The sequence below is a fragment of the Bubalus kerabau genome, chromosome 17, assembly GCF_029407905.1.
Source record: "Bubalus kerabau isolate K-KA32 ecotype Philippines breed swamp buffalo chromosome 17, PCC_UOA_SB_1v2, whole genome shotgun sequence".
Classification (NCBI taxonomy): Eukaryota; Metazoa; Chordata; class Mammalia; order Artiodactyla; family Bovidae; genus Bubalus; species Bubalus kerabau.
In genome coordinates, this window is record NC_073640.1 from 42,888,699 (window position 1) to 42,906,249 (window position 17,551).

The following is a 17,551-nucleotide window of genomic DNA, read 5'->3' on the forward strand; positions in this document are numbered from 1 at the left end:
TGCTCCAGGGACAACCTTTGTCCATATCTCTGTTTTGTTTTGGTTTCTCTCTTGTTCAGTCTTACACAGACACAGACAGACAGACACAGACATACGTCTCCCAGAGGCTCCTGGGGGAAGAACCCAGTGCGCACAGCTACTGGATGAATATTCAGACACTTGACTTTATCTGTGTTTCTGCGCCGAGCTGCTTCTGGAACACTGGCTTTGGAGCTGGGTCCCCTGAATCTGTGGACATCTGGCAGCCTAATGCTGGGCCAACTCCCAGGGGTGGAGGCCAGAAGGATGGGACAGATTGGGCGAGAGAGGAGGGGAGGCAGAGGGCCGAAGCCAGAGGCCCCGGCTGGGACTGGCTGGGCAAAGGTGGGATCTGATGCAATCTGCCAGGACAGCCCCGTGGGTCAGAGCTGGAGAGGCTCAGTTCTTGAAGAGCCGCATGCCTGCTCTATTAATTCTGGCTCCCTGGGTACTAGAAGAGGTTTCCCCAAGAGGTCTCCTTAGCCCTGGAAACCTCCCCCAGGGGCTCAGCTACTGAAACTACTCAAGTCTAGAGGGAGATAAACAAGGCGAGTAGGGCAGGGATGCGGGATCGCTGCTGGCTGCCCTGGTGAGGCGGGGCAGGCTGAAGTGTCTTGTTTGTGCAAACGTCCCCATAGCTGCCTCCCTGGGGAGCCCCAGCTCTTCTCAGACACAGCTGCCTCCCCACTCAGCTGACACCATCACCCTCGGAGAGGTTGGGCCATGGGGCACGAGTCCACACGAAGGGCACCCTGTGCAGGGCTGGCGCGCTGTGGCCATCCACACCAAAGGGCACTGTAGGCAAAATAAATGGGGGACTTGGGGGTGAAAGCGGAGGTGGGGTGGGGGCCTTATTCTTAGGGCTTACCCAGGTGGGGCGGGACGCCCCAAAGATCCCCAAAGAACCCCAAATCCCGACCTCAGGTGCAAACGGGACACGTGGACCCCACAGAAAAACAAACACCGACAGGGTTAAAAGAAAACCGCCTTCAGACAGCGCTGGCTCCCTCCTGGCATCAGACCCTCTGACTTTAATGTTCTAAGAAGCAATCATTTTTATAAATCCTATGGAGAAGGAAATGGCACCCCACTCCAGTACTCTTGCCTGGAAAATCCCATGGACAGAGGAGCCTGGTAGGCTGCAGTCCATGGGGTCGCTAAGGGTCGGACACGACTGAAGCGACTTCACTTTCATGCATTGGAGAAGGAAATGGCAGCCCACTCCAGTGTTCTTGCCTGGAGAATCCCAGGGATGGGGCAGCCTGGTGGGCTGCCGTCTATGGGGTCGCACAGAGTCGGACACGACTGAAGCGACTTAGCAGCATGATCATCTTGTGAACAGCACAGTTGTGTTGCACAGTAACAGTGGTTGTGTTTGTGTAAATGCCTAGGTACAGGATACTCTGTAACCCTTTCTGGGCAAGTCTTTTTTTTTTTTCCTTTTATCGAGTTTGATTGGAGTATAGTTGCTTTACATTGTTGTATTAGTTTCTGCTGTGCAGCAAAGTGCATCAGTTATACATATATCCACCCTTTTTTAGATTTCCTTCCCATTTAGGTTACCACAGAGCATTGAGTAAAATTCCCTGTGATCAACAGCAGGTTCACTGTGCTGTGCTTAGTTGCTCAGTCATGTCTGACTCTTTGGGACCCCATGGACTGCAGCCTGCCAGGCTCCTCTGTCCATGGCTATTCTCCAGGCAAGAACATTGGAGTGGGTTGCCATGCTCTCCTCAAGGGGATCTTCCCAACCCACAGATCGAACCTAGGTCTCCCGCCGTGTAGGCAGATTCTTTACCGTCTGAGCCACCAGGGAAGCCCTATTTTATGCACAGAGGTCTTCTTTTCAGTATCTCAAAAGCCTTCTTCATTGAGAATTCCAGGGCAAGCTGCCCAGGCCTCTCTCCACCTCTGAGAGGCACTGCTGTTCAGCTTCCCCATCAGGGACACAAGCTCATCAGTGACTGAGAGCTGGCCTGGCCACTCTCCGTCTGGCCGGCCAGTGTTCCCTGTAGGGGGTGGGCTGGGAGGATGCTTCTGTTATTACCCCTGTGGAGAGAGGTGGGAAGACTGGGCAGGGCCTTCCTTAGTTCTTGGTGGTCCTCCCTGTCAGTAATTTTCAGTCCTTGGGGCCACACCGTATGGAGCAAGGCTCAGGCCCTGTGCAAGGCTTTGAGAGTCTCCTGCATCACCAGGGCCATCTGAAGGCAGACAGAGGCCTACAGAACTCTGGGCAGAGGCCCACAACTGGAGAGAGAGATGTATTTCTTTTGGGGGGGCACTGCCCATAAAATTATTTTCTTCTTGACTCTTTTTATTATTTTGCTAGTTATACAAGAAGCCCAGGCTCTTGTAAAACACTATAGAAATTAACATCAAAAGTTAAAGAAAATGCCTTTTAATTTGACATCATCTACTCTGCAGAGAAGACCACTATTGTTATGTTCTTTCTAATATTTTCCATCATACTTGTTTCATTAATAGTAAAAATGGGCTCATACTATAACAGTGTCATGCTGCAATTAAAAAAAATGTCGGTAATACACATTGGACGTTTTTCCATGTATAGAAGCCCCATCTCAGTCCCATTGGTTGTATAATATTCCACTGTAGAGATTAGAGGATTCATTTTCCTGTTCCCTAGGGAAGCACATTCTTTCTCAAAAGATCAGTCTCCCAAAGAACTTGGTAATAGACCCCTGTGTTCACACAGCTTTATGTATACGCATGAGTGTATCCGTGTAGGATGCTTCCTGGGATGAGTGGGATTCCCTGTGCTGACTTGTGAATGTCTGTTGGCCTCTGGGAGAGAAAGGATCCCAGGCTTGCACCAGCTTCCAAAGAGTAGCAAAGGCCAAGGGCAGATCTTGGCTCCTCACAGACCCCCTCCTGATGGTCAGCAGATTAGGAGCCTGGTGGCCGTGTGGTCAGAACCACAGACAGGACAGCGTCAGCTTGGAACTGGGCATCTCTCTGAAGCCCGAATCTTGCACAGTGAGAAAGGTTCTGACAAACGAGTGACCAGGAAACAACAAAACAGTGGACTTAGTCGTGTAGGGCACGTAAAGGTTGTTCAGCCAGGCTCGCAGAGCGCACTGGACTGCTGTCTCCTTCACCGCTGCCTTTGAGGACAACACCTGAACCCTGCCAAGCACCTGGCCTTGTGTGGCCACTGAGGAGGGGTGGGAGGGGGACCAGGAGAGGAGTCATGGGCCCCCCCACCCTCTCATTTAGCGATGTGGTATTGTGAAAAGAATGGTGCCTCTTTGAGGCCCAGTTTCCCCTCTCCAGACACCTGCTCCTTCCTTTCTCCACAAGGCTGATGATAATCTTGGATTTACTCTCTTTGTGCAAAGTCACCAGGATGCTGCTGGCTTTCCCTCCTTGTTAGAAATGGGCAGAGTAAGGGTTAGATCCCCTGCCTCGTCCTCACTCTCCTCAGAGTCCAGCTTCTCCTCGGACTCCTGGCCTCTGTTTACTAGAGTCCAGGAGGGGTGGGTCGGTGCTCCCTAGTGGCTGGGACTAATTGGGCTCCAGTGAGCTCACTCCAGAGACCTGGTGAGCTGAGTCTTCCAGAGGTCTTTAACTCTCTGAGTGGCAGGAGAGTCGGGAAGAACCCCAAGATAAAAACAGAAGCCAGAGTTAGTAAGAGGAGGCCCGGCCAGGGCAGGGAGCACCTCAGGGATGAGAGGGAAGCTCACTGGCAGCCTTGAGAGTTCAGGAGGGGACTCATGCTAGCTTAGCTATGCTCCAGCCATGTGAAGGACCCCTTTCTAGTATTAAAGGAACTGCCTATCACCTCCAGGGCTGGGTCAGGGGCTCTTCTGTGAGTGAATGGCAGGGGAAGCAGGTGTCCAGAAATCAGAGTAGGGAAATCAGAGTGGCCAGGGGCCACTTTGCTCCATGACCTTAGAAAAGTCACACTTCGTGTCTGTTCCCTCATCTGCATGAGGAGAGTCATGATCTGCCCAGAGCCTCTCTGTGTGGAGCTCAAGAAGGTGTGATTGTGTTTTGAAAAGTACAAAGTCTCAGACATGTGTGAGGGTTTGCCTGATTATCGAGAGTGCTATTGGTTGTCCCTGTGAGAACAGGGGGAGAGGAGAACTGTGGAGTCCTCTGTTTATAGCTGACTCATCTGGCAGGAGGCCGGTGGTATAACCTTGGCCACTTGGTAACTTTCCTTGAATCGTGCAAGTCTCTGGTGCAGATAAACTGGCAGGAGAAGCCTTAGGGACTGTCATGTCACCTGGAATATGAGACAATCTTCTCATAGCCCTTGCCCCCGAGGGAGTTTTATGGCACCAGCCATGGACTGGAGACACAACCCCTCCTTAGCCCCATTTTACAGATTTAACAATCTACCCTCCTCCTTCAGTAATTCTTAGGCAGATCACATGGCCTCTCAGCCCCAAATTTCTTGTTGGCTCCTAGGGAACAAATCTTCACTCATCAGCATACCTGTTAACCCCTGCCTCTCCACAGCACTCTGGGGCAAGGTACCTGCTCAGCCACCTTTCCATCCACCCTGCTGAGGCAAGGAAGGGAAGGGAGAAGAATGGAGGGACCCTCCACCTGATCCTCCTTCTGGTTCCCACCCACTTCGCTCTTAGTCCCAGGATAAACACCCTAGACCACCATCCTGCCAGTGGTGTGAGATACCAGAACATTTCAGATGCCCACCCCAGGCAGGACTTCTGAGAAGGAAATAAGATCACTTAAGTTGGGGTGGGGGTGGGGGTGGTGGTTTAGTCGCTAAGTTGTGTCCGATTCTTGCGACCCCATGGACTGTAGCCTGTGAGGCTCCTCTGTCCATGAGATTCTCCAGGCAAGAATACTGGAGTGGGTTGCCATTTCCTTCTCCAGGGGGAGTGGTAGAGAAAAAAGTCTCTAGTGATATCTGAAGCCTCTAAAAGGGAACCTCCCTTTATGCCTGAGTCAGACCATCCTAGACCCTTGGAATCCCTAGAGCCAACTTCCAAAGGTCATTCAGTCCAGCCCTTGGTTTTTGGTTAGTCAGTATCAAGACCACACAGACCAGAGGGTCAGTCACTGAGGCATTTAAGATGGTGCCTCCCCTGACCCACGGAAGGAAGGAGTCACCCAAAGCACCCAGGATTAGCACCCTGAAAGAATGCGTCAGGCTGGCACCCCAAGCTTGCCCCCACCACACCCACTGCTGCTGTGAGTGGGACCTGCATGCCAGTGAGGGATGGAAAATGACAGAGGAAGCCCAGGGGATGCTCACTGCCCGGCTGTCCTCTCCATTCCTCCTCATACCAAACAGGCTGGGGAGGCCAAGGGTGTTCCTTCAGCACCCCGCAGCTTGCCCCAGCCCCCTGGATCCCTACTTGGCTAACCTGGTATTCAACAAAAGGGGAACTTGGGGGAAGAAATGAATGGGCTTCTGAGACCTGTGGCTGCAGCCGCTGAAGGCAGGCTGTTACCTTGAAGGGGAAGGTGGGGGAAGATAAAATGGCAGGGGGAGTCTTGGGGAGCCTTGCCAGCACAGGCATCCTAGCTGGGGAAGCCCCAACTTGCCCAGAATGAGGCTGCAAAAGCCGGTGGGCTCTGTCAGGGGAGAAAAGTTCCTGACAGTTGTTACTGGGCAGCGAGGTGTCTTCCAAACTCAGGACCCCGACCTCAGCAGGTTCTGCGGCCAAAACATGCCCTAGGGGCAATCTAACACCTGCCCACATCATGACTGACCCCTTCCCTCCACTGCAGGTCCCCTGGGGGCGAGCGGGCACACACGTTGGAGCTTTACTGACCGTCTGCATCGAAGTGCTTCCAGATCTCCAGGAACTGGGTCGCGGTCAGCTCGGCCAGGTGCAGGTAAGGTGGCTGCTGCTGTGGGCCAGCCATGGCGAGCCGCTCAGAGACCTCAGGCAGCACCGCGCTCTCCCTGCGCGCCGGCTCCGCTCCAGGCACTCGCCAGGTCCTGCGCGCCACGCTGCCTTTATATACAATCCAGAGGCTGCGCCCGCGCCCTGCAGCCAGCAGAGGGCGCGCGTGCTCAGAGAATCGGCTTGCGTCTCAGCGGGGCGGCGGCCGCCCAGGGGCTCTGCAGGGATTTTCTGGGTGGGGATGCCTGTCTGTGCTGAGACCACTGTGGACCTGGACAGGGAGAAGGCCCTCAAGTGCAAAGGAGAGGTTGACCTTGCCTTCCCTCTCCCACTCTCTGATCATCTTGAGAGCAGCCACCACGTATCCTCACTAGCAGCGGCAATAATAAATAGCTGTAGTAACAACACCACCACCAACACCAATAATAAAAGTTTGACAAACCGTTAGCCCTGGCACTTCGGAGTCCTTCTAGGACTCTCTCATGCATTGTCTCGTCTGACCCTTCCTCAGCAGGAAGACCAGGGACCACTTTTCTGATAGGGGGACTTGAGACTTCAAATGACTTGCCCTGCCCAGCCCTCTTTCCTTGCTATCATGGTCTCTTAATGGCCAAGGCCTGGGAAGAAGCCGAGGTTCTCTAGGCTTTACTGGGGTTGGCTGGAATCAGCGACCCCCAGGGAGTGGAGAAGGGGCTACCACTGATTGCCCTCACCTGGGTACCTCGATCCACCCTCTGATGCCTGCTAGCACCTAGGACAGGCCCTGGGGGCTGAACTAGAGCCTCCTGTCCCAGGTCTTAGCCACTCCCACCTATGGGCATCATGGGAATTTGCTGAGGCTGGTGGGCCCAGAGGGTCCCACATTGACCTAGGAACGATCTCAAAATGCTGATCTCAGAGAAGATGGAGACAGCTGCTGAGGGTACAGCCCGAAAATATTGACAGGTCTCCCCCAGCTGGGAACTGGGCTCCCTCCCATTCTCCTGGGGAGCCTGAACCTGGGGGGCTGCCCTGTCCTTGTGAACCATCACCCCCAGAGTGGCAGCTTGTCCCCACCTTTCTCTCCTCTCCCGCTGAGTGACTGAGAAATGAATTGATGCTCATTAGCATGTGCTAATGAGTGTTAGCTGAACTGCCTTCCAAAGGGAGAGCAGAGGCAGGGAGGTGAGAATGAAAAGGAGGACACCAGGGGAGAGAGGAACGCCAGGAGGAGACAGAGGGGCAGGCTGCCCCTTAGGGGAGGGATGAGCCCTGAGTGAGCAGGGCTGAAAGAGGCAACACAATGAAGAGTCCAAAACCACTTGTGGGTTTTTTTTTGGTTTTTTTTTTGCCTAGCACAGAAGTGTTTTGAGTTACTTGCAGGAACAGAGTAAGAGAAAGAAGTTATCATAAAAAGCCAGCTTTCCAGGCCTGTATGCACTCTCTGCCCCCATGCTGTCTGGTCCAGGGCTGAGGAATTCACCAAAGCCGCTGGGTCTAGGGTGGTAGGATTGTTCAGTGGTTAAGAGCAGGCACTCTATAATCAGGCTGCTTGGATCTGAACCCCAGAATAAGCTGTGTGACCTTGGGCAAATTACATAACCTATCTGTGCTTCAGTTATTCTCTTTTAAAACATGGGAATGTAGGTATCTACCTCACGAGAATTGTTGCAAGGATTAAATGAGCTCACACTCCAGCTGCCCTTTGTGGAGACGGAGATCAGCGGCAGTTGGCTTGGCAAGAAATTTCTTGGCCAGCATCCCTCCTTGAGGGAGCCAATAGCTTCTAGAGGGGCTCACCCCAGAGTGAGACCGAGGAAATGCTGAGCCAGACTCTTTAACGTTACACTGTGCTGCCGGCCCCTCTTGGCTCTGCCACTGTCATCTGGGCTCCTCAGCTCACCTCCTGTGCCCTCCCCTGGCCCAGACAGGGGCGAGAGATCTCAGCTCCGGTTCTCTAAAGATCCAAACCAGTACCTCTTTGCTGCTGGTCTTCCTGGCGAGAAAGAGAGAGTGGAACTCATGCCTGCTACTTTTCAGAACTGCTGAGATGGGGGAAGATGTTGGCCTGACTAGGAGAGGTCCTGAGTATGACTGCAGGGTTCCACAGTGGCCTCCAAACCCAGCATTGGGACAGCCCTGCGTTGTTCATTTTCATGCATGCTTGGAGTCTCCTTCTGGGAGGTGCACCCCTCCCAGATACAAGCCCGGGAGGGGTGGCAGAGCCCAAGCAAGTCCCTTTGTCCCCAAGGTGAGTCCTGCAGAAACAGTCATGTTTAGTACTGACAAGTCCCTGCCCTGGGATTGGAGAGATGTGGGTGCAAAACCTACTTTGAGACCTGTGCTCAGTCGTGCCTGACTCTGTGACCCCCATGGACTGCAGCCCACCAGGCTTCTCTGTCCATGGAGTTTTCCAGGCAGGAATACTGGAGTGGGTTGCCATTTCCTCCTCCAGGAGATCTTAGACCTTGGGCCAGCTATTTAACCTCTCTGATCCTTAGTAGAAATACAAGTCATAATAATACTGGTGGTGCAAAGTTAGTGTAAGGTCTAAAAATAATGTACTCAGGGAGTTAGTTAGCAAGAATCTGGCAGCAATAAGTGCTTACTTAAAAAGTAGATATTATTATTAATATAGAACGTTAGAAATTGCCGGGGTCCAGCCCCGGCTGATCCAGGGTATTCGAAGGAGAGACGGCTAGGCGGCCTATTCAAATGTTAATTAGAGATAATAAAGAGGAATAGAATGAGGATAGCTCAGTAGGAAAATTCAGTGGAGAAAAGAAGCTGAGTGGCTTGGTTTACGCGGAAAATCAATATAACCCGTGACACCAGGTTAGCTCTGACCACGGAGGCCGCAGGCGCCCTCTCGAATAGCGGAAGGTGCCCCACCTTAGACACCTTCTCGAGTGGGTCTTAGAAGCCCAGGCAAATAAATGGTCGCAGAGGACATCCACGCTCCAGATGGACACTCAGCTAGAAGTTAAAGGGAAGAATGACATGGGGAGACCAAGCGTTGGTGAGCAAGGCCCATAGCTTTATTTTCAACAGGGGCTTTTATACCCTAAGTTACACATAGAGGACAATAGGGGATGCAAAATCAGCAGTCTTTGATGCTTATCAAAAACCAGGGTTTCTTTCCTGCAGATTTATCGTATACAAATGGTTTAGGTGATTTACATCATCTTCTGGCCAGAGGCCTATTAACATTTTATGACTCTTGACAAGGACTTATCAACAAAGACTTATTTTCTCTAAGAGTAATTATTTTAAGGTTTGGCGCCATCCTCCGAAGATAAGATTACGTTCCTATAGGGTGGATGTGTAATGGGTTTACAAAGGAAAGAATTTACTACCTTAAGGGTCTAAAGTTACTAACACCAAGCCACTACTTATTTTTTCTACATACCAACTATATTAATTAATGCACATTCAAGGATATAATTCAGGGGATGTGAAAACTTGGCAACAAACATTGGCTCATCAATGAAATCTTTTACTAGTTTTATTCTGACAGTTTCTAATTCTCTGAGAGGCTCTAAGCTATTTGAATATCTTAAGCTTCCCGTGCCTCTGGAGGCTGGGAGACTGTAAACAATCGTATGCATAGCTGTAGGTGTCCGGGTAAACTTGTCAGGCGAGTTAGAGAGCCATCTGAGGGGTTTGGATTTAAACACTCCTAATTGCCCAGGAACTTTATTAATTGGAGCTGTAAGTTAACTCTTTGACAGAGAGAGTGAGATGGTGGTGGGGGACAGCCCCCAGTAAAGTCAGAGGTGAGAGCACAAAGCAATAAAGTAGGCAGACTCTGGTTTTTGGGGGGTAGATGCTCGAGAATATCCGGGGGCACTCCCGAGGCTCGATCCCGCCTTTGCGTATGCCGAGCCCCCTTCCTCATGACCTTTGTCACGAGTGGAATGTCTCTCGCCGGCTCCCGGCAAGAAATTTTTTCTTGTTGTTCTGAAATAGTAGCACACAAGGGACTGAGTACCCCACTTGCAAAGCTCCTCCCCAGGAGCCAAATATCTTGTGTTCTGTCTGCTGGGCTGCCCTCTGCTTCCAACCAAAGCCATGGGCTGTGAAAGGAGAAGCTGCCTGGGGGAGAGGGAGGAACCTTAGTCTTCAGGGAGTGCAGCATGTGTGGTTTCCCTGAAGCCACACTCTGTTGGGGAGACTCTAGAAAACTTCTCCAGGTCACGAGGGGTGCCATCTGTAAAGGGACACTGGCAGGCCCGCCTCTTCCCCGAGCAGAACTCTGGAGTCTGCACGTGAAGACAGAACTGGTGCTTTTGTCTGACTCAGAGCTGTCTGAAGGCTCAGGCTGTCCAGTCCTGGGCCTAGAAGGAAGATGGGAGTGATCACACCCCACCCCGTTCCTGGTCTCTGCAGCCCCTGGAGGTCACTGTGTTTCTGCGAAAGGTGCATGGAGTTGAAAGGAGGAGCAGAAGCCAGATACTGCTGGTTGATTCTTGGTGTTGAAGGAAGCTAGGGTAGAGCTGAAAACAGCTCAGATAAAACCTTCATTTTACTGTGCAAGGGGCCCTCAAACTCCCTAGAGACCAGCCCACAGTTCTGCAACCTGAAGGTGACTGGGTAGCTAAGATCTCCTCCTGGCCCCGGGCCCCCTACTCACTGAGGGAGGAGACATCTCCAAACCAGCCCACCCCTCCTTTCCATGATCAGCCCCAACCCAAGACTCTCAAGTCTCTTATCCAGTTTGCGAAGGGGGAGGAGGAGAGCTTTGAATAAGAGCAGAGTCTGGAGTTTTAAGCTGGACCTAACCAAGTTTAAATACCTGAATGTGAGAAGAAGGGCATGGATACAGAAATTACTCAGGAATAAGAAAGCGAGTCAATGAGCATAGTTGAAAGCAGTGACTATAGAAACAAAATTCTTTTTATGTTTATTTCTAAATTGAGTCTTGTGATCATTTTTGGGCATCTGAAGTTCTGCTACTCTTCCAGAATCTCCGCACACGATTTATAATGATGACAATGAGGACCACAAGGATACCTTTAGATGACTTTAAAAAGAGGGCTTTACTGTGTCTTGCTTGGTGAAGTCTTCACAGCTATCTTATCAGTGCAAGAATTGGGCCCATTTTAAAGATAAGGAAACCAAAGCTCAGAGAGATTAACACCCAACCATGACCTGGCAGGAGTGGGATATAGGGAACATTCTGGCTTCTCTAGTATATGGAGACCTTGTGGACCAGGTGGCAAGGCCCTGACGTGCTTAGTCACTCAGTCATGTCTGACTCTCTGCAACCCCATGGACTGTAGCCTGCCAGGCTCCTCTGTCCTTGGGATTTCCCAGGCAAGAATACTGGAGTGGGTTGCTATTTCCTTCTCCAGGGGATCTGTCTGACCCAGGGATTGAACCCATGTGTCTTGTGTCTGCTGCACTGCACATGGGGTCTTTACCTGCTGAGCCATCAGGGAAGCCACTGGGGAAGACAGTAATAACAAAATACTCCCCATCTTCTGACCACGGGAGCTGTAGGGCGCATCCTAGGGGCAAGGAACCTTGCCATGTTGCTGTTCCGAGATGCCCCGGTGCTCAGCTGATGGTTGCTCCCTCCTTCTCCAGAGGGGCAAACTGGGTACATCTGCCCTTTTGCACCCGCAGGCCACCAGCTGCATCGTGAGTGCTGCAGTCCCTTGCCCTCTGCCTCAGACCCCAGACTTGCACCCGCAGGAAGGGAGGGCGGCCTGTTGACTGAAATGGTGAGATGCAGGAGAACAGATGACAAGCCACGTTCCAGCCAGTATCCACTGGGCCGAGGTAATTGGCAGAGCGGCTCAGAGCACCTGGTGCTATTTTGGAGACCATCAAAGGAAAAAATCAGAAACCCCGTTTGGTTCTTCCCTCTGCCTGGAAATATTTCTTCCAGATATTACCTCTTTGGTCTTAATAATGGTTAGGCCTGGCTACTGGGGTGCCCGAGAGCTGGCCTTGCTTCCCAGGAAGAAGGATGAAAGGGATGCAGGAGCCCAGCAGTTTCCATGGAAACGGATCAGGTGGAGGGAGAAAAGCGTCCAGAGGAACCCAGAGGTGGGAGCAGGACTTTTGAGTAAATTTGGTCTGAAGCCAGAGAATCTGTGGACAAAATACTTCCCTCTGAACCAAGGATTTGGGTCACCAGGATAGCAATATGAAGTGGAATGACAGTAGCTGGGGCTGTTGAGTGACACCCTCCCCCAACAGGCAGGGACACACAAGAGGCTGAGAGCTCCGGCCCCAAGATCCCCCGGTCCCTTTTAGCTCTTGGTTTTGCTGCTAATCAGCAGCTCTGCCACGTGATGGCCATGTGACCCTGGGCAAGGCCTCTAACCTCTCTGTGCTTTGCTGTCCTCATTGGTAAAATAAGGATAATTCTAATAACTTCCTCATTGACTGTTCTGAACGTTAAGAGTTGGAATGCACGTAAAGAGTGATGAGGGCCTGGGACATAAGGAACACTCCAATGTTGTTATCATAGGCGAGTAAACGGAAAGCAGATGCTAAGAGGTCTCATCGAGTCAGGGCAGCCCACTGCTTGGCCGAAGTGCAATCAAAGATAGGCAGTAAGAGATCGCATTCCAGAATGGGAGGGAGCTACTGGAAGGGATGCCCTCTCTATGGCAGACAGACTGGATGCAGCTGTGAGGTCTGGAATTGCTGCAGCCATCTTGACACCATGAGCTAAGAGTCTAGAGTGGCCCAGGGTGGGGAAGGGCATGGAGTGGGGGTGAAGTCCAATCACAAAAGGCAAGGCAGAGAAACTGCAGGAAATTGGATCATATGTAACATCATTTGAGCTGCTGGATTAAGCTGAACCTGAAGCATCTTGACCTTTTTAGTTATATTAATTGATATGTACCCATTGATGTTTAAACCCATTTATATTAGATTTTCTTTCATTTGTAACCAAAAAAAGCTTAGCTGATAATCCAAGAAGAGGATAGTTTTTCTCATGAGACCTGGACTTGGGAAACCTTCAGGGACCGAGGCCTCTCCCTTTTGTTTTATCTTATGGCAGCAAGCCACTCCTGCCAGGGTTCTGTCTACACAGCCAGCACAGTTCCTCCGGTTTCTTCTGTCCCACAGCACATGTCCTTATCGCTTTGCCTTTCGTTGTCTGTCATACCCACCCGGTCTCCACTTGTCCTCAAGAGTCACATCTTCCATTTCCCCTAGTGGCCTGGGTCTCTCAGTTTCCCTTTCCTAAACGCCCACGAGAAGGATCTGATTGGTCTCGTTCACTTTTTTATATCAAGGCATTCATATCATAGGTTACTGCCCAGCTGTGGATGACACCCACCCCTTGATCCCATTAGCTGTGGATCTAGTCAGAAGAGGGTGAGGGGAGTTGAGGTGTGAAGCAGCACAGAGAAAGGGCTGTTGCTCTTAGAGGGAGTTGTGGGCACAGTGGCATTAATGAACACCTCCAGGCTTGGGTGCTCAGCGTGGAAAACTCAAACATGCAGTGGGAGGTGTTTGCAGTAAACCTGCATATAAAACACTCTGACCAATGAGTCCAAATGTGAAAAAGCCCAGAGAGGGGATGTCATCTAGAACAGGGGTTGGCAAACTTTTGTGGTAAAGGGCCATATAGTAATATTTTTGGCTTTGCAGGCCACAGAGTGTCTGTCTCAGCTACTCTGCACAAAAGCAGCCAAGGATGGTATGTAAACAAACATGGCTCTGTTTCAATGAAACTTTATTTACAGAAACATGCCCTGGGCCAGATGTGGCCTGTGGGAGGTAGACTGCTGACCCCTGAATGAATGACTCCTAGGCTGTCTCTAACTTCTTGAAGCCCCAGTTTCTTCTTCAATGAAACAGGGACACTAATAGAATCTCCAGAGAAGAATAGTAATGATTCAGTAAAATGATGCATGTAAACTACTCTGCACAGTGTTTGGCACGGAGTAGATAGATACTGGCTGCATTTATTCTCTTTATCGCTGGGTGGGATCTCAGAATAACTGGATTCCGTTTATTTATTGGCTGTGGGTTTTCGTTGCTGCGAGAGGTCTTTTCTCCAGTTGCGGTGAGTGGTGGGCTACTCTCCAGTTGCGGTGCTCAGGCTTCTCACGGCAGTGACTTCTCTTGATGCGGAACATGGGCCCTAAGTGTGCAGGCTTCAGTAGCTGGGGCGCACGGGCTTAGTTCTCAGCGGCACGTGGACTCTTCCCGGACCAGGGACCCAACCTGTGAATTGGCAAACAGATTCTTAACCCCTGGACCACTGAGAAAGTGCCATAACTGGATTCTAGATCCACTGGTTTGCTTTATGAACCTACAAGAGTCTCTTCATCTTTTCTGACCTGGTAATTCCTCCCTATAGAAGATTACAGATCACTAAAGGACTGGGGTGAAGGAGATGCAGAAAGACAAGGCTTGGGAGGAATGCAGAGGGAAATATAGCTGCATAGGAATCTGAAGCTGCAGGGCCTCTGGGTGAGGCTGGTTTGGCCTTCGTTTGGGGACTTGGCAGGGAGCCCTGGCTTGATTTGCAAACAGACCTGCTCTGTTTCCTGATGAAGGGGACTTCCTGATGACTGTGAGTTTGGATCCTTTCTCTAAGGATAGGTAAAGAGTGCCTAGGAGAGCAGGGTCCCACTTCCAGGATTTTCCAGGATGTAGCAGGCAGTTGGAGTGAAATACTGAAAGCCAAAGGATATCTTCCATTTATTCATAAGCTCATTTAAAATCAGAATTGTTCATGCTCTCAAAGATATATTTAATAAGCCCCAGCTTTGTGCCAGGCACTGTAGTAGGCCCTAGGGATTCACTGGTTAGAAAATCAGAAATAGTCCCTTCTCTTGGGAGTGTCAATTCAAATGTGAGAGACAGGTATTGATCAAACTACACAATGGAATGTAGAAGGTCCCCAAAATATCTAGTGTTTAAGAGAAGTCATTCTGAGAGGGAGTTAGCTGAGAAGGGAGGTGGGGAGCATTCCTGGGGTTTGAACCCCCTGTTCCGTGGTGGAGGAACTGTAAGAAGACCAGTGGATTTGGAGCATAGGGGGTGTGGGGGGTGTGATGGGGAAGACCCTGGAGAAGCAGGCATTGGCCAGGGTCCATCTCCAGGGGAGATGGGTGCCTTCCTTCCATCAAGGGCAATCCCTGGAGAAGGGTCCTGGTGTGACAGGTTAGCAGCTGTGAGGTGGGAGCCCTGGTTAGTGAAGGGGGTGGATGGGGACCCAGCAGCGGCTGCTGCACCCCCGACAGGACAGGAGTGGCGGAGCTGTCTAGGCAGTAGCAGACCAGGCCAGCCACTCAGGAGCAGCAGCCAGCAGGGAGGACCCAGTGTTCCTCCAAGCGATGTCCACCCCTCACCGCTAGTTATCCAGTTATCACTGCCCTCCCTCACCCTCAGACACTGCCCTGGAGATGGAGGTGAGGAGAGGATGGAAAAGACTGCACGCTCTCCAAAGGAAACCAGCTCCTTCAAATCGCCCTTCTGCGCAAAACAGCAGGGCGGTTCCACAAACTGGCGATTTTAAAGTGTGCTCCCCCGTTCCTGCTCCCACTTCCAGGCAGAGCAAAGGCATTTGAGGAAGACTGAACCAGTTACGGGATACAGAGAAACTGTTTCTTCCTTGCGCATCTATCTGAGTGATTTGTGGCCTTACCACACACAGTCCTTCCTTGTCACCCTCACTAGAATGGAGGTGAGGACCCTGTCTATTTTGTTCATCACTTTTCTGCAGTGCTTAGCACAGTGTGTGGCCCATATACACTCAATGAATAACTGCTGAGCAGATGAATGGACGAATGAATGAAAGGCAGCAGGGAGGAAGAGATATATCTACTTAGAGACTCACAACCCTCTGAAAGCCCTAGAAATGACCCCTTGTACCAACGTGGCCAGTGCAGCTCCTGGTGATCAAGTGCCAGGCAGCAGGCCTCAGCAGGTCACCTTCGAGGGGGCAGCTGCTCACCCTGCTAGGGGCTGAAGCACCATCTCGGGAGGAGGAGCCGCCTGCTCTTGTCCTCTCCCTCATTCGTTAATCCCCAGGCCTGGCTCATAGCTGCTCCCCACCCATCATGTCAGTGGAGATGCCCTTACAGGCAGAACACAGATGGGGCTCTGGGGAGAAGGCTCAGGCCGGAAGGATCTCATTGGGCACTTCTTGGAAACTTCAGATCCAGCTGTGATTCCTGATGGTCTCAAACAGGAGCCAGAGCCTGGGCCAGGCGCAGCCCAGCCAGTGCTGGATGGTGACAAAGGAGGAGGTCCAAGGGGAAGGGAGCAAAAGGAGGAGCAAGGGGAGGGGAGGGAAGGAAGTGTGGTTTTCCAGGAGTCACAGAGACGGATAGGTTGGGCCTCCAGGGTCACTTGCCCAGAGTACATGCCAGTTGTGTCCCGCTGAGGACCCTTCTAACTCTGGGACTATGCTCCCTGGCTGCTGTGAGTGTTGACTGCCAGGGCTCAAAGCTGCTCCATTCTCTGGAGAATTGCCACCTTGCCCAGAGATGTTCCCCCATCCCCACTGGAGGACAACCCATGATCAATGACTGACAGATGCAGGGTATCACAGTCTGGCCCCTTTCCTCAAGATGAGAGAACTCTGTGGTCCATCCCAGCTCCACTGGGGAGCTCCGGAGCTCGCCAGAGGTCAGACTGAGGCCAGACTTCAGCTGAACCTATACCTTCTCCCCTCGCTCCTCAGGGTTCCTCCTGGGCACCTCCCTCAATAACTCCTTGCACAGAATCCCTGTTGCAGGCTCTTCTTTTAGATCAGACCTCAGACACACTCTTAGAATAAGATAACAAAGATTCCTCTCTCACCACTCTTTGAAAGGCCCCACTGTTTAGTCTAGGACCCCGGTTTCTGACACTATCTAGAAATGCTATGTTTTCACAAGAGGGCAGGATATTTCCAACATGTCAGAGGTTCTAACAAAGGGTTTTACCACTGCCATTCATCAGCTGCATGAACTTGGACCAAGACTTGAGCTTCTCATGGTTTATATTTCTACATCTGAGGAACTGGGATCATGACACAATCTTGGAGTGTGGCTGTGAGACAGAGAGGATCAGGGGAGCTGGCGACAGAGAAACCGGCTTTAGAATCAGATAGAACCCGCACCCCCCGCCCCCACCCTGCACCAGCTCCATGCCTTGGGTGTGCTGTTAACACCACTCTTCTCTGTTTTCTTATCCATAAGATAAAAGTGATGTTGGTACTAAAGTCATATGTTCCTGAGAGCCCTAAGTGCTTGCCAGGCACTTGCAGCAGAGCCTGGTCCATCCAGGGAGTATTAGCCATGGAAGGTTTATATGGCACCTGCCCAGACCGAGCTCCCAGTACCCAGTGAGTGTTGATTGCTGTTTTGGTAATGGGGTGGTATGTCTAAAGTCAGATGCGATAACAACAGATACCTTTGGTAGTTTGGGAGAGGCATCTAAAGAGTGGCCCATAGTGTGGCAGATGGAACCCTCAGGACTTGACAGCATCGGAGGTGGGCTGAAAGGAGCCCACCCCCATCAGCTGGCGTGAACCTGAGGCCGCTGCTCGTCAGCAGCCTGCCGCCGGTGGCTTGCCAGCATGCCAGCCCATTTGTCACCCTGTCATCTCCTCCACACTTGAAAGCAGATCCCCAGGGATCACAGACAAAGCATGCCAAACAAGGAACCGATTCTTTTTCTCGAGGGCTGGAGAGGGGAGGCAAGGATGGCGAACAGCAAAGAATGACCACGGGCTTGTCCTTGCA

At 51.5% G+C, this 17,551-nt stretch overlaps 1 protein-coding gene across 1 annotated transcript in view; it reads right to left on the reverse strand.

Moving 5' to 3' along the window:
* CALB2 (calbindin 2) overlaps positions 1–6,911 on the reverse strand; it is a 28,224-nt gene extending 21,313 nt beyond the window's left edge. The window contains exon 1 of the mRNA XM_055552763.1: positions 5,787–6,911. Coding sequence (XP_055408738.1) covers positions 5,787–5,880 — 94 coding nt within the window. The 5' untranslated portion in view covers positions 5,881–6,911. The remainder of the gene's footprint in view (positions 1–5,786) is intronic.
* Positions 6,912–17,551: the final 10,640 nt, after the last annotated feature.